Source organism: Perissodus microlepis, chromosome 7, assembly GCF_051167445.1.
Source record: "Perissodus microlepis isolate ML-2025 ecotype Zambia chromosome 7, ASM5116744v1, whole genome shotgun sequence".
Taxonomy (NCBI): Eukaryota; Metazoa; Chordata; class Actinopteri; order Cichliformes; family Cichlidae; genus Perissodus; species Perissodus microlepis.
In genome coordinates this window covers 14,630,986-14,658,221 of record NC_140467.1, presented here as the reverse complement: position 1 = coordinate 14,658,221, position 27,236 = coordinate 14,630,986, and the positions used below count along the sequence as shown (strand labels likewise).

The 27,236-nt window shown below is 40.4% G+C and overlaps 2 protein-coding genes across 3 annotated transcripts; one reads left to right on the top strand and one right to left on the bottom strand.

Annotated features, from left to right (window-relative positions):
* The first annotated feature begins 337 nt into the window (after positions 1 to 337).
* On the top strand, positions 338 to 20,801 carry atp8b4 (ATPase phospholipid transporting 8B4). Of its 2 annotated transcripts, none has more exons than XM_084933717.1 (29): positions 338 to 525; positions 761 to 885; positions 1,214 to 1,275; positions 5,443 to 5,501; positions 5,583 to 5,696; positions 5,785 to 5,883; positions 5,977 to 6,038; positions 7,664 to 7,736; positions 7,929 to 7,999; positions 8,144 to 8,223; positions 8,352 to 8,510; positions 8,654 to 8,742; positions 9,026 to 9,222; positions 9,326 to 9,534; positions 10,368 to 10,411; positions 10,503 to 10,668; positions 10,750 to 10,938; positions 11,121 to 11,236; positions 11,356 to 11,520; positions 11,604 to 11,715; positions 11,796 to 11,901; positions 12,065 to 12,206; positions 12,585 to 12,768; positions 13,500 to 13,723; positions 15,158 to 15,241; positions 17,156 to 17,389; positions 17,502 to 17,640; positions 17,720 to 17,850; positions 20,087 to 20,801. In XM_084933717.1, exons 3-29 carry the CDS (start codon positions 1,242 to 1,244, stop codon positions 20,396 to 20,398), a joined length of 3,594 nt encoding a protein of 1,197 aa, XP_084789843.1. In that variant the 5' UTR covers positions 338 to 525; positions 761 to 885; positions 1,214 to 1,241; the 3' UTR covers positions 20,399 to 20,801. The 2 variants fall into 2 exon arrangements, with proteins under 2 accessions (XP_084789843.1, XP_084789841.1); XM_084933715.1 differs by having other exon boundaries at positions 339 to 525; positions 17,156 to 17,401.
* A 2,232-nt stretch (positions 20,802 to 23,033) lies between these two features.
* galk2 (galactokinase 2) lies at positions 23,034 to 26,853 on the bottom strand. The gene is made up of 10 exons (XM_084933718.1): positions 26,603 to 26,853; positions 26,435 to 26,523; positions 26,024 to 26,147; positions 25,791 to 25,884; positions 25,523 to 25,669; positions 25,213 to 25,311; positions 24,943 to 25,095; positions 24,495 to 24,705; positions 23,822 to 24,023; positions 23,034 to 23,316 (listed from the first exon to the last, which is right to left on the bottom strand). The coding sequence occupies exons 1-10, from the start codon at positions 26,650 to 26,652 to the stop codon at positions 23,109 to 23,111; spliced, it is 1,377 nt and encodes a 458-aa protein (XP_084789844.1). The 5' UTR covers positions 26,653 to 26,853; the 3' UTR covers positions 23,034 to 23,108.
* Positions 26,854 to 27,236: the final 383 nt, after the last annotated feature.

Below are 27,236 nucleotides of genomic sequence, written 5' to 3'. Positions count from 1 at the left end.
TATTCATCTTTTTATGTGTTTTACTGACCTTTTAAAAACTGTTATTTCTTTTCGTTTAACGTGTATTTTCTGTATGTTATTACTGTCCTTTAACTGGAAAGCACTTTTGTCAACTATGTTGTTTCTTTTAAGTGCTCTGTGTAAGTGCTTTCCTTCGTACTACTGACTACTGGAAAAAATGCGAAAAAAGGTGGTAAAGGCAATAAAAGCATCTTAGATTAGATTTAGATAATTAAAACTAGGCTAGTGTTAAACAACAATAGCACTTATTATTGTTGGCTAAGTTTGGAGAAAGGTTGTTACCTTCCTGTTTAGCTCTTTTTCACTTGGTTGCCAAGGTGGCACGTCTGAAAAGCGTACCTGCGCCACACAGTAAACATACTTCTTTTTTTCTATTTGCCAAGAGACCGGGCTGAGTAAGAGAGAGGGGGAGAGAAAGAGGTGTTCATTGCAGCACACACTCACTCACTTCTACTTCTCCCAGAAGAAGAGGGCTGCAGCTTCATCACCATGTCGCGGTTCTTGGTGAGTGATCGTCGGTTGATTCCTGCTGCCTCGTTATTTCTCCGCTCATTTGTTTCAGAAGAGCGGGGCTGCTGATTGTTGCCTGCCTGCACCATCCTCACAGCCCACGCCGCCCGCAGTCCTGCTTTCTTTATTATTATTAGCAAGCTTCTAACCGCAACAGCGACATCAGCACCATCACCACAGCTGAACTGCTTTTTTGTGTGTGTTTTTATCTCTGATGATTTCTGTTCAGGAAGAGGCGATAGGGTCTGCTTCGAAAAAATCAGCGGAAGGCGCTACTTGAAATAAATGGTCGCGGGTAAATAACAGGATACATGGAGATAACACAAGTCTGCGCCTGTGAGAAACCTGTGCAAGGTAAGAAGTGGATAAATGCGGTCACACTTCACCGTTTGTGTTTTATTCTACACACAGATAGAGAAAACTTCCATAAAGACAGGCCCCTTCTTTTGAAAACAAAGAGCCTAGATGTGCACTTCAGCCAGGGGTTACACCTCACCTGGAAACCCCAAGGAGACACAGTCCACTGGGGATTTGCCTTCTGCTGCTTGCACCAGCAGTTTAAAAGCGCCTTGATAAACAGTCACATGTAGTGCCATTATGGTGCATTTATTGCTCTTTCCTACACCTCTGCCAGTGCAGGGTTTATTGTTTGTTAAGCCTGGGTCCTCCATCTGCCTTTCAGGGAAACCCTCGGGAGGTCCCAGGAGAAGATGGAGACATTCTGGAGAAGAAAACCTCATGTTGGTAAGACTGATTTGTAGTTGTAATTGATTTCTTTATAACAACATTACAATACATTCCACAGTGAGGATGTCTTAAAAGTAGGACAAAAATGCAGTTAAACTGTGAGGTTTCAGGCAGGCGAGTTGCACATAATTTTTTTTTTTCACATAAGTTTTTTTTTTTTTAACTTTAAAAGCAGAAGGCGGAGCTTGTGCCTTCCTCACTTTGCAGCTGTTCTCTATGGTGCAGTGCTGCTTTGGAAAGATGGGACAGATGAAATCTGAGAAAAAAAAAGGGTGTGCACTTTAATATAACTTGTCTCTTTCTCTGTGCTGGTGTGCGCCTGCGCTATCTGTGCTCTTCATGTGCTCTGTGTATGCAGATTGCATGTTTGTCATCTGCGGCATCCTTGAGCGCAACATTACACACATAACGCAAGGTGACCTTATGCTGAGTGAAGGCGTGTGTATTTCCTTGCACTTTAGATGGGATTTCAATTCCTCAACAATAGGTGTAATTATCCTTTTAGGAAGAAAGATGTGGCATTGCTAGCGAGACAGCTCATCTTAATGCTTCCCGTATTACTGTTAGACTCCTCAGAGTGACTGACTACCTGAAATATTTCCTGAATCATTTCACTGTAAGCTGTTCAGACTTGCATCTCTTTTTAAGTCCACTAAAATTCCCTGAAAAAAAAATTGAAATATTTCCCTAATTATATGCTTAAGCAGACCAAATGGTTTGAACAATAGTGGCCTCCCTTAATAATTAAGTATCATAGTAAGTGATAGCAGGATGATCCCAGCTGTCGTGGTAGATGCTCTATCCTTTTGCAGCTCTGTGCGGGTGCATTATGCATAATTCAACAATGTTTTAACCTTGTTTGGAAACAGCAGATCTGTCAGTGCACATGCTCTTTCGGGAGCTGCTTTGTGTGAAAAGTTAAAATGCTCTGATAAATGATCTCAGCATTTGCGGGAAATACACCGGTTCTTGTTTGAGAGTCAACATTTTTCACATCGAGACTGATTAGAAAGGGTGGCCAGACATATTAATGACCCTTAATGCATTGTGTTTATGTATGAGCCATGAGAAGAATGTCAAAGTTGGGAGATGAAGTCTTCAGCTGTTGGGTAAGACGGGCAGGCTAAGACAAGGTGTGTTTGAAGTAGACGCACGCAAAAAGACATAATTTGAAACTTTACCAAGTTTAGAGGTTTGTAGTTTCACTTGGCAAGTGCTCGATCCTGGGCGGAGACGCAAATCCCTTTGGGGTGGGTCAGGAAGGACATCAGACATTAAAATGCTGCCAAATCAAATATGCAGAGCTACCTGCTGCTGTGACCCCTTGTGAATAAGGGAGCAACTGAAAGTAGCTTTTACGAAGTCAGCCTTTTTTAATATGCCATGGTTAATCCCTTTATCCCTCTATAGATGTCACATACACAAAGTCTTGCTCATGAGAAGCATGGAATGCAGGATGAAAAGATGAGTGAAACTGCATGACAATTTCACTAAGAAGTGGTAGAGAAGGGTTTTTTGAGCTTCTGAGAAGAAAGGGTGTGCACTTTAATTTGATAGATTAGTTAAACATGTTGTATCATGTTGACTGATGAGCTCTTGAGGGGCTGGTAGGATTTTATTTCATTTAGTCAAAGTAAAGGCTTCCCTTTTCTCGTTTCCACCATCAGTGTGAAGCTAAGTGAACCGCTAGCGAGTTTTACATTAACTTACAAGAGCCTTTCTAGTCTTCTCACTTTACAGTTTCCAAGTGTGTTGGAGTAGCTGAATTTTTGCAAAGGAGTTTTTGAACTAAACTTTGCACAAAAAGTAGGGAAATTTGTGTTTGGTCAATTATTTCTTTGTTGTTACAATTCTGCTTCTTGTCAATAAATCTTATATCATTGGGAAGCCTGTTTATTGCCAGATTTGTATTTGTGGGTTGAGCAGCAGAGTTGAATGTGTGGGTTGTGCCCACGAAAAACTTGCCACATCTTCTCTGCCTATGCCAAACAGCTTATTCTGCTATTGACTCTTGTTTTGAGCTTCTGGTACAGGAGCATGGATCCTGCTACAGGGGTCAGTTGGTGTCTGCTGCAAGCATGCCATGATTGACTGATGTGCATAGCGCTCGTGCCACTGGACAATTTCAAGCCGGTGTTCCACAAAAACAAGTTGCACCATTATTTGGAGTGAGCCCTTCAAATTTATGGCCCAGTTCTATATAATAGGGAATGTGACAAGCTGGACGTGGGCTTCCCAAGAACATAAGAAGACTGTTTCCTCACCCTGTCAGCACCCTGTAGGCAGTCTTCCACAGATTTGCAATCAAGGTTTTCAGGACTATATGGTTATACTCTACCCGGACTATCTGGAAAAGACCCCACAAAGTCCGGTCTCCTAGGACTGCCAGGAGGCCTGCCATGACTGCATTTCACCATCAGGCTTGTTTCTGCTGGTGTCAGCAACATGTGCACTTGAACCTGAACATGTGGAGGAATGTCATATCCAGCAATAAGTCCAGATTCTAGTGTGGAGAAGATGCAGAGAACACTATGCTCATTGGTGAACTGATAGGTAACAGCTTTTGGTCGAGGCAGTGTGGAGGTGTGTGATGGCATTTTCCTCACTAGAAAAACAAGGCTTGCCATCCTTGGAGGCATTCTCAATGCAGAGAGATATCAAGTTGAAATCGTGCAACTAGTGGCAATCTCATATCTCCACAGTCTGGAACTGAAGTCTGTCCTTCAAGATGATAATGGGTCTCCCACAGATTGGGGTTTAACAGAGACTACCTCCAGAATTTGTGAGGGGAGAAGATGAAATTACCTGTCCGCAGTCCTGACTTCAACTCCATTGTGGGATCAGCTTGGGTGTGCGCTTCATCCCAGAGTGACCAACACAACCACACTGGCTGACTTGTGAAAAATGTTGGTTGAAGAATAGACTTCCATCCTACAGTGTGAGGAGAAGGTGCCAGGCTGTTGTGGCTGTGTCCTTCCACATCATGCTACTGAGGCTGCTGAGAATCAATAGCAGAATAAGCTGTTTGGCATTGGCAAAGAAGAACTGGCAAGTTTTTAATGGGCACAACCCACATACTCAACTCTGCTGCTCAACCCAGCTTGTTCTTTACAAATGTGGCACTATTTAAAGGGGAATAAACAGCCTTTCCAACAATATAAAATCGATTTCCCAGAGCATTTTTTTTTTTCAACAAAGAAGGTGTGTTTGAATCAACCAAACACAAATTTACACAATTTGGTGGGGGTGCTCCACTCAGCCTACAAAATTTCTTACAAGTACAAGATTTATTTGGAGCTAAAAATAAGGATGTCTGTTTTAATACATATAAAGATATGAATTAAAGATCTGTCTCCACCTTTATCCCTCAATGAAACTCTTATTCAAAGTTTAGGAAATAAGACTTAGAAACTTATGTAGATATAGTAATCAAAGAAGTTGCTAAAAATTTAATGGAGAAATAATTAAAAAACATGTGCTAATCAAAGAATGACCTCTTCTTGTACCAGTGTGAGAGTGAGCTCTCCATTGTAAATATAGTCAAACTTTTTTTTTTAAAGGAAGTTTTATCAACCACAGTCAAGCTTACTAAAGCTTAACTAAAAGTGGGACATTGCAACATCACGGGGTTTGCTGGCTTGATCATGTAATACTTTGTGAAATACTGCAATGTAGGAAAAGGTTTCATCATCCTTATCTTCAATAATCACCACACCAGAGGAACATGTTGGTGCTTGAAACAGTCTTTTACTTTGTCTCTTCATAAATAAATCATCTTTTTATTTGCAGATAAGTGAACCGAGACCTCTGTGTCCCTTCTCTTACAATAAATAAAGAGCAAAAGAAAAAAAAAATCAATCTAAGACAAATTACTGTGTTCATCTTGAGAATAAAAAAAAAGATATGAAACTTTACCCTAAGCTAACTAAGCTTTCTTTAGGATTTGGCTCTCATTTCAAGAGGTGATTTGGAAGGAAAATAAATGTTAGGGCAGTCTGAAAGGAAAAAAAGTATTTTAGGATTTTAAACGGAAAGAAATATAGGCAAATGGCCAAAATCTCATATTGATGTTAAATTTGTTCTGCTATGTGTGTAAGAGGCAGACTTTAGAATAAGGAGCTCTTACTTTAAGTTCTCCTTTCCTCTGTGTTGTCTTCTCTGTAGAGAAAGAGCGCCGCGTGAAAGCCAACGCGTGGGACTACAATGACAGGTTCTCTTATGCCGTAAGTTACCTGCATTAAATTTGCTTTAAGTGTTGGCTGTGGGGTTTCATCGGCGCTGTTTCTAATGATGTGAATTTTCAGGATAATTGCATCAAAACCTCAAAGTACAATATCTTCACCTTCCTGCCCATCAACTTGTTTGAGCAGTTCCAGAGGGTGGCAAACGCTTACTTCTCAGTGCTCTTAATACTGCAGGTAGGAAAAAGTGCTACTGATTGTGTACTTAAACTATAATTTGATTGATGTAGGAAACAAAGAGGGCTAATGCAAACTTTGTTCACAGTTAATTCCAGAAATATCCTCCCTGTCCTGGTTCACAACCATCGTGCCTTTGGTTTTTGTGCTCGTGATCACGGCTGTTAAGGACGCCACAGATGACTATGTTAGTTTCATTGTTTATCTCTTACAATTTGTTTGAATGCTATTCTTTTTACATCTCTTCTTCAAATTTGTAACCCCTTTTTAAAAATTTCAGTTCCGATACAAGAGCGACCAACAAGTCAACAACCGGCAGTCACAGGTTCTCATCAGAGGAAGGTACTCTATGACGTTGTCATTTACACACCCAGTTCTGAAAAAGTTGGGATGTGTATGTAAAATGTAAATAAACAGAATGCAATAAAAACCGATCAAATGTTTCAGCTGAGAAAATATTTAAGAAGAAACTTTAAGAAAACAAAACAAGACGGTGTCGAATTTGATGACAGCAACAAGGATAAAAAGGTTGTGACGGGCCGTGTTTACAACTGTGTAGCATCCACTCTTCTGTTAACAACAGTTCATAAATGTCTGGGAAGTGAGGAGTCCAGCTGATGGACTTTCGGGAGAGGAATATCCCATTCTTGTCAGCTTTGTTGTATTTTTCAATTCATAATGCACCAAATATGTGAAATTAGTGAAAGGTCTGGACTGCCGGCATGCCAGATCAGCAACCCAGACTCTTCTATTATGAAGTCATGCTGTTGCAGCAGACCTTTGTGTACCTTTCAGTCCTCCTGTTGCCTTTCCAGATGTGAAAGCTGCCAGTTCTATAAGCACTGATGCGCTGCCATATCATCATAGATGCATGCTTTTGAACTCAGTGATAACAAGCCGGATGGTCCCTCTGCTCTTTAGATCAAAGAACGTGGCGTCCGTGTTTTCCAAAAAGAATTTATATTTTTGATTCATTTGACCAAAGAATAGTTTTCCACTTTGCTTTAGTCCATTTTGAATGAGATTTGCCTCCAAGAGACAGAGGCGTGTCTGCTTCGTGTGATCGAGCTTTAACCTGCATTTGTGGGTGATACGGTGAACTGTGTTCATAGACAGTGATTTCTGGAAGTGTTTCTGAGCCCACACAGTGACCTCCATGAGAGAATCACACCTGTTTTTAATGCAGTGGCATCTGAAGGCCTATAGATCTCAGACATACAGTATTGATCTGTGGCCTGGAGATTTCTCCAGATACTCTGAATCTTTTGATGATATTATGTGTGTAGATGATGTTAAAGTCTTCACAACTTTACGTGGAGGAACATTATTTTTAAGTTTTTTGTTATTTTTGGTTTTTTGTACTTTGGTGAACCTCCGCCTGTCTTTACTTCTGAGAAACTCTGCCTCTCTAAGATGTCTTTTATACCCATTCATGTTACTGACTTGCTGCCAAATCAAAATCTTCCTCCAGCTATTTCAGTTTAGCACCACTTTCTTCTCTGGCCTTTGTTGATCACATCTTAAGTTTTTTTAAAGACGTGTTGCTGACACTGAATTCCAAAGAAGCTAATATTTTTCATGAAATACAAAAATGTTTCACTCAATCCTTTATTTACCATGGGCACCTTTGAGCACTTATTAAATAACTGTAACTCTGTTACTGTTTCTGCTGGAGACAAAAGTCAAACTGTTTCAGAATGAAGAGAAGACATGCTTTATGGGGGGATTTGGCATATCGTGGTAATATGAGACATTAAAAATGGACTGCTGTCTTAACATGGACAGGAAAAATCAGGTCTGCTTAGATTTTACCATGTGCACTTCCCATTTTGGAATTATTGCATTCTGTGATTATTTACATTTCAAGCAGCGTCCCAACTCAACTCTGGAATTGGATTTGTAGATGCTTTCCTGCAGAGGCTACATTTACAGCTATTCCTAACCTTTTGTGTTTCCTGTTTTTTAAGTTTGCAGAATGAAAAATGGATGAACGTTCGAGTAGGGGATATCATCAAACTAGAGAACAATCAGTTTGTTGCTGTGAGTAAAGCATTGCTACGACACTGTCACACTACATGCTAGACTGTAATATCAGCCTTTTAGATTAACATGTAGTAAAGAAAATAGGTTCTTTTGGGAGTGCTGAGTGCTGTTGCAGGTTCAGTGATGCAGAAATTGATTTATTGCCTTTTTTCCCACTGCTGAGTAATTTTGTATTGGATTCACACACAGGCAGACATCCTCCTTCTCTGTAGCAGTGAGCCTTACGGTCTGTGCTATGTTGAGACTGCAGAGCTAGATGGGTAAGTTCTGCGCAAGGTATGAAAAGTAAGACGGGAGCAATTGCACAAGACATTCATATGAGCACAAAAAGTGCACGCGTATATTTAATTTGACGTTTAGCAAAAATAGCCAACTTTTCTTTGTCTTCCTTTTTTTCCCTCCAGAGAGACCAATCTAAAAGTCCGTCAGGCTTTAACCGTTACCTCAGATTTGGGAGACATTTCTAAACTGATGGACTTTGATGGTGAGATGATGCCAAAGTTTTTATTTTCACATTTTCTCTCATTTTTGTCTACTTATATCTAATTATTTGTGACGGTTTGATCAGTCATGGCTGATGAATCTTTTTCTTTTTCTTCCTTTGTTCCTCAGGGGAAGTCATTTGTGAGCCTCCAAACAACAAACTGGATAGGTTTACTGGAACATTATACTGGAAAGGCAATAAATATCCTCTGGATAATGAAAAAATGCTTCTGCGGGGCTGTGTACTCAGAAACACTGAGTGGTGCTTTGGAATGGTCATATTTGCTGGTAATAGTTGGTTTTTAATGGTTTTATTCTCCACATCCATTAGCTGCGTCTATATTTTTCTTCTTTGCCTCGATGGAAAGGTCACGGACAGTCTTATTAATATTCTTTCAACACTGACGGTTGTTTGTACATCTGCCCAACAGGCTCACAAACCAAACTGATGCAGAACTGTGGAAGGACGAAACTGAAAAGGACCAGTATTGACAAACTCATGAACACTCTGGTTTTGTGGGTAGGCTGATTTTTGTAACTCTGCTATGCATTTTACGATGCTAGCATGGGCTGATGATTGTGGCTTAGTTGGCTATTTTATAGGCAGCTGTTCTAGTTGTAAATAAATTGCATAAATGATAAATTTCTCTTTAAAAGCTGGCAGTCCAGAGTTACATTCACTGGTTTTAAATGTCACATTTTGCGCCTTTTACTACAGATATGCTCATATAAGCATATAAAACATACCACTTTATTTGATGCATCTTTGGGAACAAAAATATGTACTGTTCTCTTTTTTTCAGATTTTCGCCTTCCTTATTTGTATGGGAGTTATTTTGGCAGTTGGACACACTATTTGGGAAACGTATGTCGGCACAAACTTCAGAGTGTTTTTGCCGTGGGACACGTTCCAGATTAGCGCTGTGTTCTCTGGATTCCTCACCTTCTGGTCCTACATCATCATCCTCAACACTGTTGTGCCCATCTCGCTGTATGTCAGGTAAGCACCTATGCAGTCGTTGTAAAACTCATTTTCAAATTAAGCCAGTCACACTCACTAGGAAGTTGGTAAATAGTTGTATTGCTCAATAAACCTTCATCAGTGTGGAAGTCCTGCGACTTGGTCACAGTCACTTCATTAACTGGGACCGGAAGATGTACCACAGCCCGATGGGCACTGCAGCCCAAGCTCGCACCACCACCCTGAATGAGGAGCTGGGCCAAGTGGAGTTCATCTTCTCTGACAAGACAGGCACGCTCACCCAGAACATCATGGTCTTCAGCAAGTGCTCCATTAATGGACAGATGTATGGTATGGAGCTTTAGTACTACATCGGGTTAAAACACTGGGCTAATTAGCCTCTCAGTTAAATTGGGCTACTCTTCAACAAAAACTGCTGAACAGTTAAGCATGGGCCTAAATGTTTTTTGTTTTTTTTAGTTTGTTCACCCTAAAATGTTAAAATTGTTTGGTCAAATTTACTGTAGCAGACTTCGGGGGTAATGCTGGGAGCCAGGTCCAACTACAGAGGCAATTACTTCTCAATCTTTGACAAAATAATTAGTGATAAAGCTCTCGATTGTTCGCCTTTCCCACCACATCTCCGACTTGTTCGGTGTTTATAACCCAGTTAGAGCTATCTCCCTTTTTTAAGTGTTCCTAGAATCAGATCCAAGTGCACTGAGGCTGCTTTCGGTTACCGCGCTCCTGTTCTTTGGAACCAGCTACCTGCTGATCAGTGATCAATCACATCTGCGGCTACATTCAAAAACAGGCTCAAAGCCTTTTTGTCCACACAGGCCTTCAGTCAATAGCTGGGTGCTTGTGCTTTAACCCCTTAACGCCTATCATATTTGAAACATGGGTTTTTGAGACTTCTACATCATTAGTGAGGGAGATCTTCCCTCCCCTCCCTTGAAAAGAAATAGATTGCATGATATGTTTTTCAGCAATAAATAGAAACATTTTTTAAAAACTTGAATTTTCTGGCAATTGTTTCATGGTTCAGGCTTTAAGGGGTTAGGGGGAATTGTAAACCTGCAGAGGTTTTTATGTTTTTCTCTTCTGTGTTAAGCACACTGTGTTCACTTATAATCAAATGTGCTATATAAATAAAACTGTCATTGTTACTTTTATGTTTTTAGGTGATGTCTATGATGAATTTGACCAGAAGGTGGAAATTACAGAGGTGAGCAGATTGAAAAAAGCAGAAAATCTTTCTCTTTCTAGTGAAACAGATGTGACACAATCATTGCGCTGGTGCTTTAATGTGCCCTCAGAAAACAGCCTGCGTGGATTTTTCCTTCAACCCTCTCTGCGACAGAAGGTTCAAGTTTTACGACAGCAGCTTGGTTGAAGCCATCAAAATGGAGGATCCTGCAGTGCAGGAGTTTTTCAGGCTGCTGGCTTTGTGTCACACTGTCATGCCAGAGGAGAAGAGTGAAGGTAAACATACATGATCCAGAAACTGTAGCTGTAATAATTCAAATAACTCTGATTCACTGATGTGTTTATGTTCAAATGAAGGAAATTTGGTGTACCAGGCACAGTCACCTGATGAGGGAGCGCTGGTCACTGCGGCGCGAAACTTTGGGTTTGTCTTCCGGGCGCGAACCCCAGAAACCGTCACGCTGTGTGAGATGGGACGAACCGTCACCTACCAGCTTCTGGCCATACTGGACTTCAACAACGTGCGCAAGAGAATGAGTGTCATTGGTTAGGTCTTCACTTATAATAGCAACACACAAGTAGTCATCACGAAACTCTGTGGACAATAATTACGAAATAGCAACACGAGGCAACATGTCTGATTATTTTGTATCTACTGACGATTTAGTTGACAGCCAAATAATCCATGTTTTATTTTTCCTCTTGCTGTGCTTTGTCTTGTTATATAGTGAGAAGCCCAGAAGGCCAGATTAAACTCTACTCCAAAGGCGCTGACACGATTATTTTTGAACGTCTGGATCCATCCTGTGAAAACCTCATGTACACTACCTCAGAACACCTCAGTGTAGGTGTTATCACAAGGATAACATAATGTCTCCTTTGTAAATAATTGCGCTGTGGATTGCAGATTTAATGATTTGTTCTCTTAGTCAGATGTTTATTTTTCCATCGTTTTTCATGCAGGAATTTGCTGGGGAAGGGCTTCGAACATTAGCTCTGTCCTACAAAGACCTCGATGAAGATTATTTTAAAGTTTGGATGAAGAGGCTTCTCTTTGCCAGCACTGTAATAGAGAATCGCGAAGATCAGCTTGCTGTCCTTTACGACGAGATCGAACTGGGCATGAAGGTAAAATTGACATGCTTTTGTTTACACTCCTAAAGCAATCAATCGCATTTAGTCCTGCTGACTCACTGCTGACTTTGTTGAAGCTTCTAGGAGCCACGGCGATTGAAGACAAACTTCAGGAGGGAGTTCCAGAGACCATCGCCTGCCTAAATCTAGCTGACATTAAAATCTGGGTCCTTACAGGAGATAAACTAGGTACCTGTGAATGATGACTTTAATATTGGCTGGATTGTCTGTGGAAAGATACACGACTGTAAACTGTTTAATTTCATTAGAGACAGCAATGAACATTGGCTACTCCTGCAACATGCTGCGAGATGACATGAATGAGGTGTTTGTTATCTCCGGACACACCCTGCAGGATGTGCAGCAGCAGCTCAGGTTACACGTTATGTATTTTTTGCATTTAATTCACATTCAGGTTGGTATTCTCTGAATATTAAATGTCTCATTTATAGAAAGTCTGTGGATTTAAAATGCTAAAAAACCTTCTTGAAGAGAATTTTGGTGTGATTCACTTTTACTGCCTTGCATCTTTCCTCAGGAGCGCCAAAGAGCACATCCTCGGCCTGAGTCGCATGAGCAGTGCAGGACATGTTGAGAAGACGGATGCGTTTGCAGACGATTCTGTCTTTGAAGAAGCTATAATTGCAGAGTATGCCTTAGTTATCAATGGACACAGTCTGGTAAGATAACAATGAAAAGTGGTTTCACGGAGACTGCCTTTAATTAAATGCTCATTTCTACTTCTGCGCTTGTTTTTGTTTTGTTACTGATGCCCGTTGGTTTCACACTATTTGCTAAATGGCTCCGATGTTCTTTGTTGAGTCTGCTGCGTCTGTGCCTGCTGCCGACTGAACAAAGTCTACAATAAGCTCTGCCCTCGGCTCTATTACAGGATTTTATTAACATCATTTTGCATGCGAGCTGCTCTCTTGCTGTGCCCAGGGCAGAGTGCGTGATGCACACAGGGATGTTGCTTAGTGTCCCCTCCGCAGGGGGTTGATGTTACACCGCGGTAATGATAGATTTAATAGGTGTGGTGTGGGTATTCTGCCCTTCAGGCTCATGCTCTGGAGCCCCAGCTGGAGCACATCCTGTTGGATTTGGCCTGTCTATGTAAAACGGTGATCTGCTGCCGGGTCACGCCGATGCAGAAAGCTCAGGTGGTGGAGCTGGTGAAGAGGCACAAGAGAGCTGTCACCTTGGCCATAGGAGACGGAGCCAATGATGTCAGCATGATCAAGAGTACGTTTCAGATTATCCACGTGTGGCGTGCATGCAGTATGTATTACTATTACAAAGTGAAATATAACATTTACAAATAAACATGTGAAAAGAAATATCAGGAATTCTCAAGAAAATATCACAAACTGATGTGGATGCACGCTCTTCTGCATCCAAGGACTCCGTTCATGTGTGTGTAGAGGGAATTTTCAGCCTTGCCAGAGGTGACAAATTAAAGGAAAAACCTGAGGGGAGCTAGTAATTCTGTTATGCTTCGAAGGAAAATTTTGCTGGCATGGTTAAAGATCACAGGGAGCACTCTCTTGCAGGATGAGAATATCCACATCCACAGGGCACAAGGATCAATGAAAGATTTTTATAAACTTTGTGAATCATATTATATGAATTATGCAGTCAAAATACTGAGTACTTACTGGGATGATTCTTGGATGAATGTGTCAAAACTCAGTTTGTTCATATTTTCTGCTTAACAGATTTTTTGGGGGTATACGATACAATAGTGAAATGACCTCCGTTACCCCAACACCTTACAACCAGCCACACACCGCGTAAGAGGCTGGTTGTAAAAACATTTCTTCATTTATAAAAAACTCAGTCCAGACCGTTATTTAACGATGTTTGTGAATATATTTCCAGAATCTTGTCATTTCAGTCACTAGTAAAAGCTGTTTGTAATGACGAATATTTCAGTTATGAAGGGCATTGCTTCACACACTGTGTTTCTTACTCAGCTGCTCACATCGGTGTTGGGATCAGCGGACAGGAGGGGATGCAGGCTGTTCTGGCCTCAGATTACTCCTTTGCCCAGTTCTGGTACCTGCAGAGGCTCTTGCTGGTTCACGGACGCTGGTCTTACTTCCGCATGTGTAATTTTCTGGGATATTTCTTCTACAAGAACTTCGCCTTCACCCTGGTGCACTTCTGGTACGGTTTCTTCTGCGGCTTCTCAGCTCAGGTGAGAAAACTGTAATGAAGCCTTCAAGCATATTTGAAGCTTTTTTTATGTTTGTGTTGAATCAATTATGCATGCCAACTGTCAGGTCTGGTTTTGTGGTGAGGTCACGGAGGCTGACCTCAGGACCACTGGAGTAAATGTGTCTCCTTCTGAGTCTATAGAAGCCACAAGGCCTGTCAGGAGTGTCTTTTATCGAATTTAGGAACAGACCTAGTCCCTTTTGTTCCTAATAGACTAAAGGTGAAGGAGATGTGTTCACTTTGTCTGGAAGGAAGAGTAGTGAGCAGAAGAAATAATCTAAGTGTTCCCTGTTGGAGGACAGTCTTCGCAACCGGGGACAATGCAGTCTGTCAAACCTTCTCCTGGTACACCAGCACAGATAGGCTTACCTATCAGAAGGCAGAGCCTTCAGCTATCAGGCACAACTATGCACTTTGTCAGGCAGACACCCTCTCTGCTTTTAAGGTTAAACTTTTACATAGCTCTTAAAATTAGGGCTGTTTCAGGTGATCCTGAAACATCCTGTAGTCATGAATGTATAGGCTCAGACTGCTACTGTACTTGTTTTGCTTTTTCCATTTTGTTGTGATCATGTAAACAACATACAGAAAGTAATTTAGAAAAAAACTATATACATATTTATACAATTACAATTTAGAATGGTTGTTTTTTTACGGCTCCATAACTTTACCTCCACACATAAAGTCAAATACCTCCAGTTTAGGAAGGCTGACTGTAAAAATTTGGATAAGCAGAAGTTGAAAGCATAAGTTGATAAATGAAGAGAAACTCAAAATCTTCCTTTTCTTTTTATCTTGTGAAAACAGCATTGTTTATGTTTGGACATTGCTTTAAGACCCCTCTCAAACTGTTCCCCAGTTCACTCCACACCAGTGACAATGTCACAGAAACACAAAAACTTTTCCCGACAGTACACACATTCACAGTTTTGAATTTTCAAAAACTCCTTAAAACTTCATTCATTTACAGAACACATGGTTTGAAGTTTTATTGCTCTGAACAAAATTTGTGCTGTTTAGAATTTCAACAGATTTATAATTTTCCGTATTTGAAGTAATAGTTCAAGTGAATTTACATGATTCATGACATTTGCATTGTGAATGATTCAGACTGCCTTTGTTTAGAATAAAAAGTGAATGTTATGTACTTTTATACTTATTGTACCATAGACTCTATATAAGGTGAAACCAGTGAGCTATTCCATGTCACTGACTTTCATCCATGTTCTTCCAGCTTGTGTTCAGTCTTGTTTTCCTTGATGCCTCTGTCCTCCTCTCTGCTCTGATCTTTCCTTTGTTCTCTCCGATATTGAGCTGGAAGAAATGTTCATGCACGAGACCTCTCGCTCTTCTGAATGTTTGTGCTGTATGGTTGGAAAAAACCCTGCTCTAACAAAATGTCCACTTTCCATAGACTGTGTATGACCAGTGGTTCATCACCCTCTTCAACATTGTCTATACATCGCTGCCAGTACTAGCGATGGGACTTTTTGATCAGGTGATAATAGCTCTTGTACAAAGTTAAAGCATACTTAAGTTTTATTTCAATGTGGCTATGCATATTTAAAACATTTGCACAAAAAGCTAACTTTTTCTTATTTCAGTAATCTCTCTCTAATGGTAAGCTCCAGAGCCGTTTCATAGTTTAATTTTGTTTCTTCTTTTCAAGATACTGTCAAGTCATTCAGGTGAATATTTTATTACTGTTGACCTCTTTCACTGTGTCATGATTGATAAACCCATCAGACGTACCTAAAAGTCTAACCCTACAGTAGGTTGTAGCTTAAATTTAACCCATGCGATTAGCGTTCCTAATCCCAATTTACAGTGGCTTGCAAAAGTATTTGGCCCCCTTGAACTTTTCCACATTTTATCACATTACAGCCACAAACATGAATCAATTTTATTGGAATTCCACGTGAAAGACCAATACAAAGTGATGTACACGTGAGAAGTGGAACAAAAATTCATACATGATTCCAAACATTTTTTACAAATAAATAACTGCAAAGTGGGGTGTGCGTAATTATTCAGCCCCCTTTGGTCTGAGTGCAGTCAGTTGCCCATAGAAATTGCCTGATGAGTGCTAATGACTAAATAGAGTGCACCTGTGTGTAATCTAATGTCAGTACAAATACAGCTGCTCTGTGACGGCCTCAGAGGTTGTCTAAGAGAATATTGGGAGCAACAACACCATGAAGTCCAAAGAACACACCAGACAGGTCAGGGATAAAGTTATTGAGAAATGTAAAGCAGGCTTAGACTACAAAACGATTTCCCAAGCCTTGAACATCCCACGGAGCACTGTTCAAGCGATCAGTCAGAAATGGAAGGAGTATGGCACAACTGTAAACCTACCAAGACAAGGCCGTCCACCTAAACTCACAGGCCGAACAAGGAGAGCGCTGATCAGAAATGCAGCCAAGAGGCCCATGGTGACTCTGGACGAGCTGCAGAGATCTACAGCTCAGGTGGGGGAATCTGTCCATAGGACAACTATTAGTCGTGCACTGCACAAAGTTGGCCTTTATGGAAGAGTGGCAAGAAGAAAGCCATTGTTAACAGAAAACCATAAGAAGTGGCAGCATGGTGGCAGCATCATGCTCTGGGGGTGCTTCTCTTCAGCAGGGACAGGGAAGCTGGTCAGAGTTGATGGGAAGATGGATGGAGCCAAATACAGGGCAATCTTGGAAGAAAACCTCTTGGAGTCTGCAAAAGACTTGAGACTGGGGCGGAGGTTCACCTTCCAGCAGCACAACGACCCTAAACATAAAGCCAGGGCAACAATGGAACTGTTTAAAACAAAACCTATCCATGTGTTAGAATGGCCTAGTCAAAGTCCAGATCTAAATCCAATCGAGAATCTGTGGCAAGATCTGAAAACTGCTGTTCACAAACGCTGTCCATCTAATCTGACTGAGCTGGAGCTGTTTTGCAAAGAAGAATGGGCAAAGATTTCAGTCTCTAGATGTGAAAAGCTGGTAGAGACATACCCTAAAAGACTGGCAGCTGTAATCGCAGCAAAAGGTGGTTCTACAAAGTATTGACTCAGGGGGCTGAATAATTACGCACACCCCACTTTGCAGTTATTTATTTGTAAAAAAATGTTTGGAATCATGTATGATTTTCGTTCCACTTCTCACATGTACACCACTTTGTTTTGGTCTTTCACGTTGAATTCCAATAAATTGATTCATGTTTGTGGATGTAATGTGATAAAATGTGGAAAAGTTCAAGGGGGCCGAATACTTTTGCAAGCCACTGTATACTTTACACTCATCCGCTTTAACTGACCATTTGTCATAAAACTGCTGCAGAACATTTTCCCCATTATCCTCCCATCATTTATTTCTTATTAAAATAAACAAAAGAGTCTATAATATCATACTCATGCTCTGTCTGTTTTCTAAAGGACGTCAATGACCAGAACAGCCTTCGCTACCCAAGTCTGTACAAACCCGGCCAGCAAAACCTTCTCTTCAACAAGCGTCAGTTTTTCCTGTGCACACTGCAGGGGATGGCCACGTCATTCCTGCTTTTCTTCATTCCCTACGGGGCTTTCCCTCTCATGGTGAAAGAAGACGGCTCGCCCTTTTCAGACCAACAGGCGTTTGCCGTCACCATAGCAACATCCTTGGTCATTGTTGTAAGTGTTCAGGTGAGACTGTAAATATCACAAAATACTGCCAAAACAGGACTGCTAAATGAAAAGAGGGTCTTATTTTTATTGTTATGGTTTGATGCACGTCTGCTCCAAGATCGGACTCGACACGCACTACTGGACTGCCGTCAATCACCTCTTCATATGGGGGAGCCTGATGGTGTACTTTGCCATATTATTTGCAATGCAGAGCGACGGCTTATTTGGCATTTTTCCGAGCAGCTTCCCATTTATCGGTGAGTCTGGTTCAGTGTGGCCCACGCAAGAAAATTACGTTGATACGAGAAAATTGCATTTCCTTTTATTCCTCCTCAGGCACGGCTCGTAACTGTCTGTCAGAGAAGAGTGTGTGGTTGGTTGTTCTGCTCACCACTGTGGTGTGTGTTATGCCTGGCTTAGTCGTCAAGTTCCTCAGAGTGGATCTTTTCCCGACGTTGACAGACAAGGTACAGCAACTGCAAGTTTACTCAAAATACTTTATTGAGACATTGTAGAAAGTTTACAAAAAAAGGTAAACGCAAGAGAAGTTTGTCAGAAAAAGACCCCAGATTTGATCAAATTTGCCACCATGATTCTGGATGGAGCAGTGGATCTTTTTAAGACTAAGACACAACATGAGATCAGCAAGCCACTGAACACGGGTGGGCGGGGCAGCAGCCTTCCACCTCACCAAAATGGCATGTCTAACCGAGAGGCAACCAGAGGACAGCAAATGATGTTTTGCCCCGATAATATACTTATCATCCTCACCCACTGTAGCAAAGAGAGCAAATAGGGGGTTAAGAGCCCGTTTCAGGTCAGTAGCCTTGTTCAGAGTACAAAAAACTCCTCCCGAAAATGTGCGAAGGCAGGGCAGGTCCAAAATATGTGGTTATGATTGGCATCATCAGACCCGCACCTATTACAGCGAGGGTCTAAGCCAGGATGAATCTTAGATAATTTGGATTTAGATAAATGGGCCCTATGAACTACTTTAAATTTTAATAGGGAGTGGTGAACGCAGAGTGATGTGGAATTTCCCAAATGTCATCTGACATAGATATACACAACTCTTCTCCCCATGTGGATTTAAGGCCTTCAGAGGGAGCTGAAGTTACAGCAACTGCAAGTTTGAGCAAAACAATGAACACTTGGTGGAAGTAACTATGTCAGTATAGTAAAGTATGAAGCTTCATACTTCAACTAAATTTAATAGGCAAATAGTACTTCACTATATTTATCTGACAGCAGTAGTTAATAGTAACTCTCCGGATTAAGATTTTTTACAAAAAAAAAAAACAAGCCTACTGACAATTATCCGGTTGTTCATAAAAAGTAATAACTAAGGAAAATTCCAAATAATAAATAGAAATCAGTGAAGCAGATCCTCCCTATATCCTCTCTAGACTCCTTAAATTCATCTGTAAACCAGCCTCTACGATTAAAACAAGTAGACTTAAGAATCAAACCAACTGCAGCAGTAAAATGCTGTTTACAGTATTGGTAACCTTATACTTATCATATGAGTTTCTGCAGAATTAGCACTTTTACATACAATATATTGTCAAAAATATTTACTCACCCAACCAAATCATTGAATTCAAGAGTGCAATCACTTCCACAGCCACAGGTGTATAAAATCAAGCACCTAGGCATGCAGACTGCTTCTACAAATATTTGGGAAAGAATGGGTCGCTCTCAGGAGCTCAGTGAAGTCCAACATGGTACTGTGATAGGTCCAATCGTTAAATTTTGCCGCTATTAAACATTACACAGTACTTCCATCTGTTAGTTATAACAAAGTTAATGTTATACATGTTATATAATTTTATAACAAAGTGGAAGTGATGGAAACAGCAACTCAGCCACAAAGAGCTAGGCCACGTAAAACAGAGCAGGGTCAGCGGATGCAGAGGCACATACTGCGCAGATGTCACCAACTTTCTGCAGAATCAATTGCTACAGACCTCCAAGCTTCATGTTGCCTTCAGATTTGCTTAAGGACAGTTTTTAGACGCTTGTGAAATGCAGTGGTGTAACGCACACTGGGGTGATGCTTGATGCTGTTGCCAGGAGAACAGCACTTATCTGAGGGTATAAATTTAAGTATAAAGTTTGGTGTTGGGTTTTCGGGTGTTGGGCTCAGCCCTTTAGTTCCAGTTAAAGGAACTCTTAATGCTTCAGCACACAAAGACATTTTGGGCAATTTCACACTCCCAACTTTGTGGGAACCGTTTGGAGACGACCCCTTCCTGTTACAACATGACTGCATGCCAGTGCACAAAGCAGTTTTATGAAGACATGGATGATCCAGTTTGGTGTGGAATAACTTGACTGGCCTGCACCTCAACCTGACATAACATGTTTGGGATGAATTAGAGTGGAGACTGTGAGCCAGGCTTTCTTCTCAAACATCAATGTCTGACCTTACAAATGTGCATCTGGAAGAATGGCCAAAGATTCCCATAAACACCGCTAAACCTTGTGGACAGTCTTCCCATATAGTTCAAGCTGTTATAGCTGAAAAGGGTTAGATGACATCATATTAATCCCTCCTTTTGGCAATATAGTGTATACTTTGGTAATAAATACTTTGTACTTTCTAAATTAGATTTAGGTCTTTGCTTTATATATTGGGGACTTTTTATATTTAATACACACGTGTTGTGTATTTACACACTTTTCCATGATGTATTTCCCCAGGTTCGTCGTCTCCAACAGTCCAGGAAGAAACAAGGACCTCAGGAACGGAACCTGAGGCGAGTACGCAGGACAAGCTCCCGCCGCTCTGCCTACGCCTTCTCCCACCAACAAGGTTTCGGCGAGCTGATTACCTCAGGCAAAAACATGAGGAGGAGCACAGTCTCTTCACTTTGCTCACCTGAAAGAACAGCACAAAGCCACAGCTCCAGCTGGATAGAAAACATGTTAAAGAGGAAGAATGAAGTTTCCTGTGCCTCACCTGAAAGTGAAGGTGGAGCACCAGAAAGCAGCAACAGAGCAATACAGACTTGAAGCAAAAAAAAGCACGCAGACTGAACTCGACGCTTAAGACGCTGCATAGAGTAAAGGGTACCGTATGCATGGATCCTACAGACCAAGCACAATTTTGGGTGAATCTTTGCTCAAATCAGCTACACAAATGTACCTCAGTTATTTTTGTTTTTTTAAAGTGTGAGTTGTGCGGACACTGAATGTTATAAATGCCAGCCAAAACATAATTAAACGAAGGAACCACTCCCAAACGAACAAAGAAATTGGCAAACTCTCACTCTGACACTCATGACAATATTTGCATGAATTGCGAAAGTTAAAGAAACATTTATAGTTGCTCAGAAATAATCCAGTTTGACCTCAGTTTTGTACCATTATAATGGCATGTCCTCTTCTGATTAATAAAGACCTTTCAGTACTTTTAGCTGTTACCAAACAAACCTTTGTGCAATAAAAACAAACCCAGTTCCCCAAAAAGTCAGAACGATGTATAAAATGTAATCAACGGCAGAATGGCAATCACTTGCAAATCTCACACGCCCATAGTGTATTCACAATACACCACAGAAAACTTATCAGATGTTTAAACTCAGGAAACATTTGAAGAAAAACATTTGATTTTCAATTTGATGCCATTAACACATCTCAAAAAAGCTGGGACATGGCCATGTTTATCACAATGTAGCATCTGTCCTTAAACATCTGGGAACTGACCAGCTGCTGAACTTTTGGGATATTGTCCCACTCTAGTTTAATATATCCCAGAGGAGATGGCAGCGTTTCTAGATCGTGTTCACATTTATCGATGGCACAGTGAACTGTGTTCTCACACAATGATTTCTGAAACTGTGCAGTGATTTTTGTGGCAGAAATTTTGGCCTCACCCCCTGCGCACAGAGATTTCTCCAGATTCTCTGAATCTTTTGATGATATAATGTACTGTAGATGATGAGACATTCAAAGTCTTTGCGATATTACATCAAGGAACATTATCCTGAAAATTTTCCACAATTTGTATACAGTTTTTTTTTATATCCAATCATCTTACTCAACCTAATTAGCCACACTTTTGTTGCCCCAACTTTTCTGAAATATGTTGCTGTCATCAAATTGAAATTGAAACAATGTTTTTCATCAAACAGTAAAATGTCTCAGTTTAATCATTTGACATGCTTTCTAGGTTTTATCGTGTGGGTTTGTGAGATTCGCAGATCATCGCATTCTGTTTTTATTTACATCTTACACACCCAACTCTTTTAGGGCCGGGCTTGTAAATTACAAAAGGGAAGATCGCCCTGGCCACAAGTACAAAAAGCATCATCTTTAAAAACTATGCACTGAAACACACTTTCGTCTTAACATACATCCAATACTTAAAAAATAAGTATTGTAAATGCTGAAGTAATGCTGCTGAATAGGATGGTAAGCACAATAAATTACAGATTTTAAACTTTTAATATATTTTACAGTTTGTGGCATACAGCATGCCACAATGACACTGCTCTGAGATCCATTGCCCTGTGCTGTGCCTTTAATAGTTTCTGTTAAAGACGGTTCTTTTCTATTTAATATTTCATCTCTGATTTGGCCTGAGTATATTTAAGGACAAAGTAAAACTGAAATGCATGGCTTGAGTAAGACATATGGAAAAAAGGGAGGTTTGATCATACGTCAAAGAAACATCGAATAAGTGGAGAAGTTTTAAATGTAAAAAATTACTTAAACCATCAGTTTTTTGAAGTAGTTCATAAAAGAGATGCAAACACAGGCCAGGTAAAATATGATATAATAAAGGCGTTTGAGCATTTTGCCATTGATGGATTCATAAGGAAAGAATGAGATATACCCCTAGCTGAAAACCCTCACATAGTGTTCTTCTTCTTTCAACTGCTTTCATTAGGGGTCACCACAGATTATCTGCCTCCATCTCAGCCTATCCTTAATATCTTCCTCTGTCACACCAACCCCCCTGCATGTCCTCCTCCACCACATCCATGAACCTGCTTCCTCTTTTCCTCCTGCCTGGCAGCTTCATATTATAAAATAACCACTCTCTCCTCCACATCTCCAAACCATCTCTTGCCTCTCTCACAAACTTATTTGGATTTGCATTTTAACCATTTACTTGATTTATACTTAATTCTTTATTATCATTTTACACGAATAACATGTAAAAGGGGCCACTTTTATGTCCTACGAACCCCCCCCATTTCTTTTGCATATGATGCATAGGCCTCTAAGCCTCCAACAATCACTGCTCTTTTGTGAAGTAAAAAATGTTACTGTGCAACATCCAGCATTTGAGCCTTTTGAATGTCTTTAATACACCCAACAGTCTGCGTTTCCATTGATGCACATGGAGAGAGGGTTTTGTTTGCCTTTTAATGTTAGTGTCTGAAAATTTAATATAGATGAATTTTATACAGCACAAGTTTGTTTTGGTTGTTGTTGTTGTTCTCACATTTGCTTTCTTTTTGTTTATGAGAAAAATGTGCAGACAGACAATGACTTCTCAACAAAATCTTACATTAGAACATAATAAAAAAAAGAACATGTTTGAATGCACCCCGGAAGCAAATTTTGGCCCTTATTTTCCAGCATGATCTATATAGAGGAAAATGGTAAATTTATCAGTCATCATATCATTAGTCACAAGTGCAAGAAAAAACCATTTATTTCTGAAACTGAAACTGAATGACTGCAGTATAAAATCAGAAATGGATTATGAAGATCACTCCTCGAGGAAAATTGCAGCTCCACCACCTGGCTTTGATACAAACAGACTTTGTTTTTCCATCGCTGCCCTGCGTGGATCAGGGAGGTAGTATTCTTCTCTAACAGCTTGTAAGAAAGACTCCACCTTTTTACTGGGAACCATGGAAACGGCACAGCCTCCCCACCCTGCTCCTGTCAGGCGGGAACCCACAGCCCCTGAATTCCTGCAACCACGAGAAAAAACAAAAAGACAACATATTTCAGTATAGTGCTAAGTATGACACTTTAATACTATTATTCCTCTAGGAAAGATGTGAGGAAAGAGTTGCATGTACATCTACAGTCATGCTAGTGGTGTGAGGTTCTACTTACTGTAAGCACTCAGCAAAGAGCTAATGCTAACACGAGTAGAAATCATACAGCCCTTGAATGACTAAGTCCACCCTTACTGCTTCCAAAGGAACTGAGAGGGCAAGTAGCAGCCTGGTTCTGCTATTCTGATGCACTTGATTAATTGATTGTCTTTTATAATTAGAACTGGGACACATGAGAGACTGTATGCAAACTAGATTATAGTTATAGTTATTATATTGTAGTTTGCATTGTGGATTTTTATTAATTGAGATCTTTTTTTTGGTAAATGAACCTAAATACCTCTAAACATTCATTGGATAACATCCAGGTTTCTCTCCCAGGCTGTGCAGTAGTGGTTTAGTTTGCAGTACTCACAGGCAGATATCAACTAATTGGTCCAGTTCAGGGCAGCTGCACTCATAGAGGTCTCTGCAGCTTGCGTGGCTCTGGTTCATCAGCTCTCCCAGTAGCCGCGTGGCATCGGCGGGTTCAGAGTCGCACACGCTCTTAAACTGCAGGACTCGTGCAGCTTCCCCGTACACATGTTTGGCTCGTTGGTGAAGCTTGAACTGCGTCACTGAGAGAAATAACAGGAAAAGTGTTCCAGCGAAAACCTTAATCGTAAACCTGTTTTCATGAGACTGGAAATGAAAAAAAAAATCTAATGTGATGGAATAACCAAATACTTGACTATCAGCAGAAAATAATATATTAAGAGTTGCTTAGTATTTACAAGTAAGAAAAATGTTCTGAAAGAAAGAAATGTAGCTCATTTCGCTCAGGTAGAAGAATTTGGTTGGCTGGAAATTTAGTTCACCTAAATAAAATACACAGAACAAATATAAATACCACATTTTAGTTGCAATATTGATAAAATATGATGCATTTTAGTGCGAATGTACTACAATAATCTGTCAATGTCAAAATATATCAGATTTAGAAAGATGGGGTGGGGAATTAAACTAGCAACATGCTTTTTTGTGCTCCATTAATGGAGTATTTCACATAGAGCTCCTGCTTTATCAGCGCCCACACAGGTTTTACTTACTGTCCTGAGTATTAGCGCTGAGCAGCTCTGTTGAAAACTGCTCCGAGGTGATGCCCAGCACCTTGCATACCTCCTCTCGGCTGTAAGGCTCAGGATGCAGCACCTCGTCCACCAGAGCCAGCATCTCCTCCAGGGAGGCCTTCAGCTCCATCTGAACATGAGCCAGCTTCAACAGCCTGCTCGAGTCCACACCCCGCGCCTGGGCCAGCATCTGAGTACACATCCACCGTGATGTTAACTTTGAATATTACAAACTTATCACACATGTTTAAAGTTTAAAGCAAAGCGTGAGGCTGTTCATTGCTGTGTTCTTGGGTTAAATGTTGTGCTCCGTTGCCTTTGAAAGAGCACACGAGTCAAACTAAATTCAATATTAAATTGAACCTCAGGAAACAAAACAACATATATAACAGATATTTCAGGAATGCATCATGGCAACAAAGAGCACCTTTGTGGCAATCCGACACTCCACCACACGGATGTTGTAGTGAGAAGAAGCAGCTTTGTTCATCTCCACGCAGCAGTTGGAAATCACAAACACGGCACCATCAGGGAGTTTGACATCGGTAGCACGCAGGGGCTGGAACTCGATCAGCTTTGCCTGGCAGACAATTCAAAAAGTTTAGCCAGCAATACTGAAGTTATTATTTGTTTATTTAGTGTATTTTAGATGTGCCATATTCATTAAACACAGGTCAAAGGCGGTCAGGCTACATACAGTCCCTGCCTCTGCCAGGAATGAAATTGATTGGTCCATGCCTCCTCCCTCTGTGCCAATGTATCGCTCACTTTTGGCACAAATCTCCGCAAGAGCCACCTGGTGAAATACAAAGTTTTCCTTGTTTAAGTAACAAATCCAGGAGAATGTCTAACTCATGAGGATTCACATTATAACAAATTAAAGACAATATGGATTAGGAGTCATATTCTTTGTGATTAATTGTTCATTACCTGTTGAAAGCATAATTTTTGACTATTAACAAAATAAATTAATACATGTTTTTGGTTTGGTTACAAAGAAGCTTCACCTTGGAGAGGGACTTTTGGTTTGCCTCCATTGTTACGAGGCCAGAACAACAAACTAAGGCACTAGAACTGGACAGGCCGGAGCTTGGAGGGATCGTTCCATCTATGACACAGGACATCCCCGCTAAATGGTTTAGCCCAAACTTCTCCTGAAAGAAAAAAAAATCTAAATGTATCATGTTACCACTTATGATGCATTTAGTACATGTTATAGTATTCATTTTTTGCCATTCCATAATTTAAGAGTATAGAACTCATCACAAAGCTTACCTGAATACCTTTAACCCCACAGAGAAAATAATAATACCACTGTGGATCGTCTCTATCTATGGCAATTTCCTCTGAACACGACACACTGAAATCCCTGTATAATGACAAACAACAAGCTTTCTGAGAACACACACTCATAATGTACAGCTACCATTGAATAAATTACACAGGCCAAAAACAAACAAACAAAAAATATATATTTGGGGCCGTTACTATAAGTGTTCACATCTCACTTGTATTTAGGATTTGCGTTGGCCAGCTGGATCTTCCCTGAATCGTTCACTGACACAGCTGCGAGGATATTCTGCTCGATGGCCATTGGAAGCACAGAATAGCCACAGTAATCAATATGTTCACCTGTTAATGTGACAAATATGAAAAGACGTACGTGACAGACCGTGTTTGACTGGTACCACTAAAAAATTCCTGGATAAAAGCTGCAAACAAAATCATAATATTACCACAAATGTTTTACTTTGAAACAAGGTCAAAATATTAAGAACACCCACTGGCAGAACTACTATTATCTCCAGAGGATATTTATATGGGTATACACTGTATTTATTCAACAGATACAAAATAGATGGAGCATATACAATATTGCAATCAGTATACAACACATGCCACATAAAGTATGAAATTACCTATTAGGTTTACCCTTCCAGGTGCAAATGCATAGAAGAGAGGAGATTCCCCATACTTTGACTCAAAGGTTTCTTTTAAGTTTTTCATCCTGCAAAATGACAAGAAAAGCAATTAAGTATCATAATATCATACTCTGAGAATCACTGCGTAACCTCGTTGCTTCTCACCTCTCGTTAGCAGCTATCTTTGTCTTTAACTTGGGCGGGTTTGTGGCCATTTCTACCCGTTTTAAAGTAATTGTGAGTCCACTTGTTGTCAGACAGGAGAGCTCAGAGCTTTCACATATCCGGGTTTAGATCAGCTGACTGTCACAAGAGGCTCCCGGATACCAAAATGCTGAACTCTGGTCGGAGCTCAGCTGAGTTTAGCGTCTGTCTACAAAGGAAGAGCTGACTCTGAAGCAGCTGAGGCAGCAGAGGCAAAATGCGGAAGTTAATAGACGGAAAGGAGGCGGGTCTTATGAGTCGACGTCCACAAAACTGAATGGAGTAACTCCATATACTGATGAGAACGTCATTCATAAATTTGAGTTTCTTTCTTTTTTTCTTTTTTTCTTTTTTACAGTAGCCTACTTTAAATTAATCAGCTTTAATGTTAACGTCAATGAACTTCAGTAAAAAAAATTAATAAACAAAGGTAATTAAAATAACAGAAATGTAATGCCATATTTTTGTGATCAAATTCCCAGGTTTGACTAACCTGATTATAATATCTATTTAGTAACCCTGTTCACGGTTATCTTGAAATTAGCTGCTATGTCACTGTTTTAACCACACGATGGGAACATCAGATTGCTTTTTA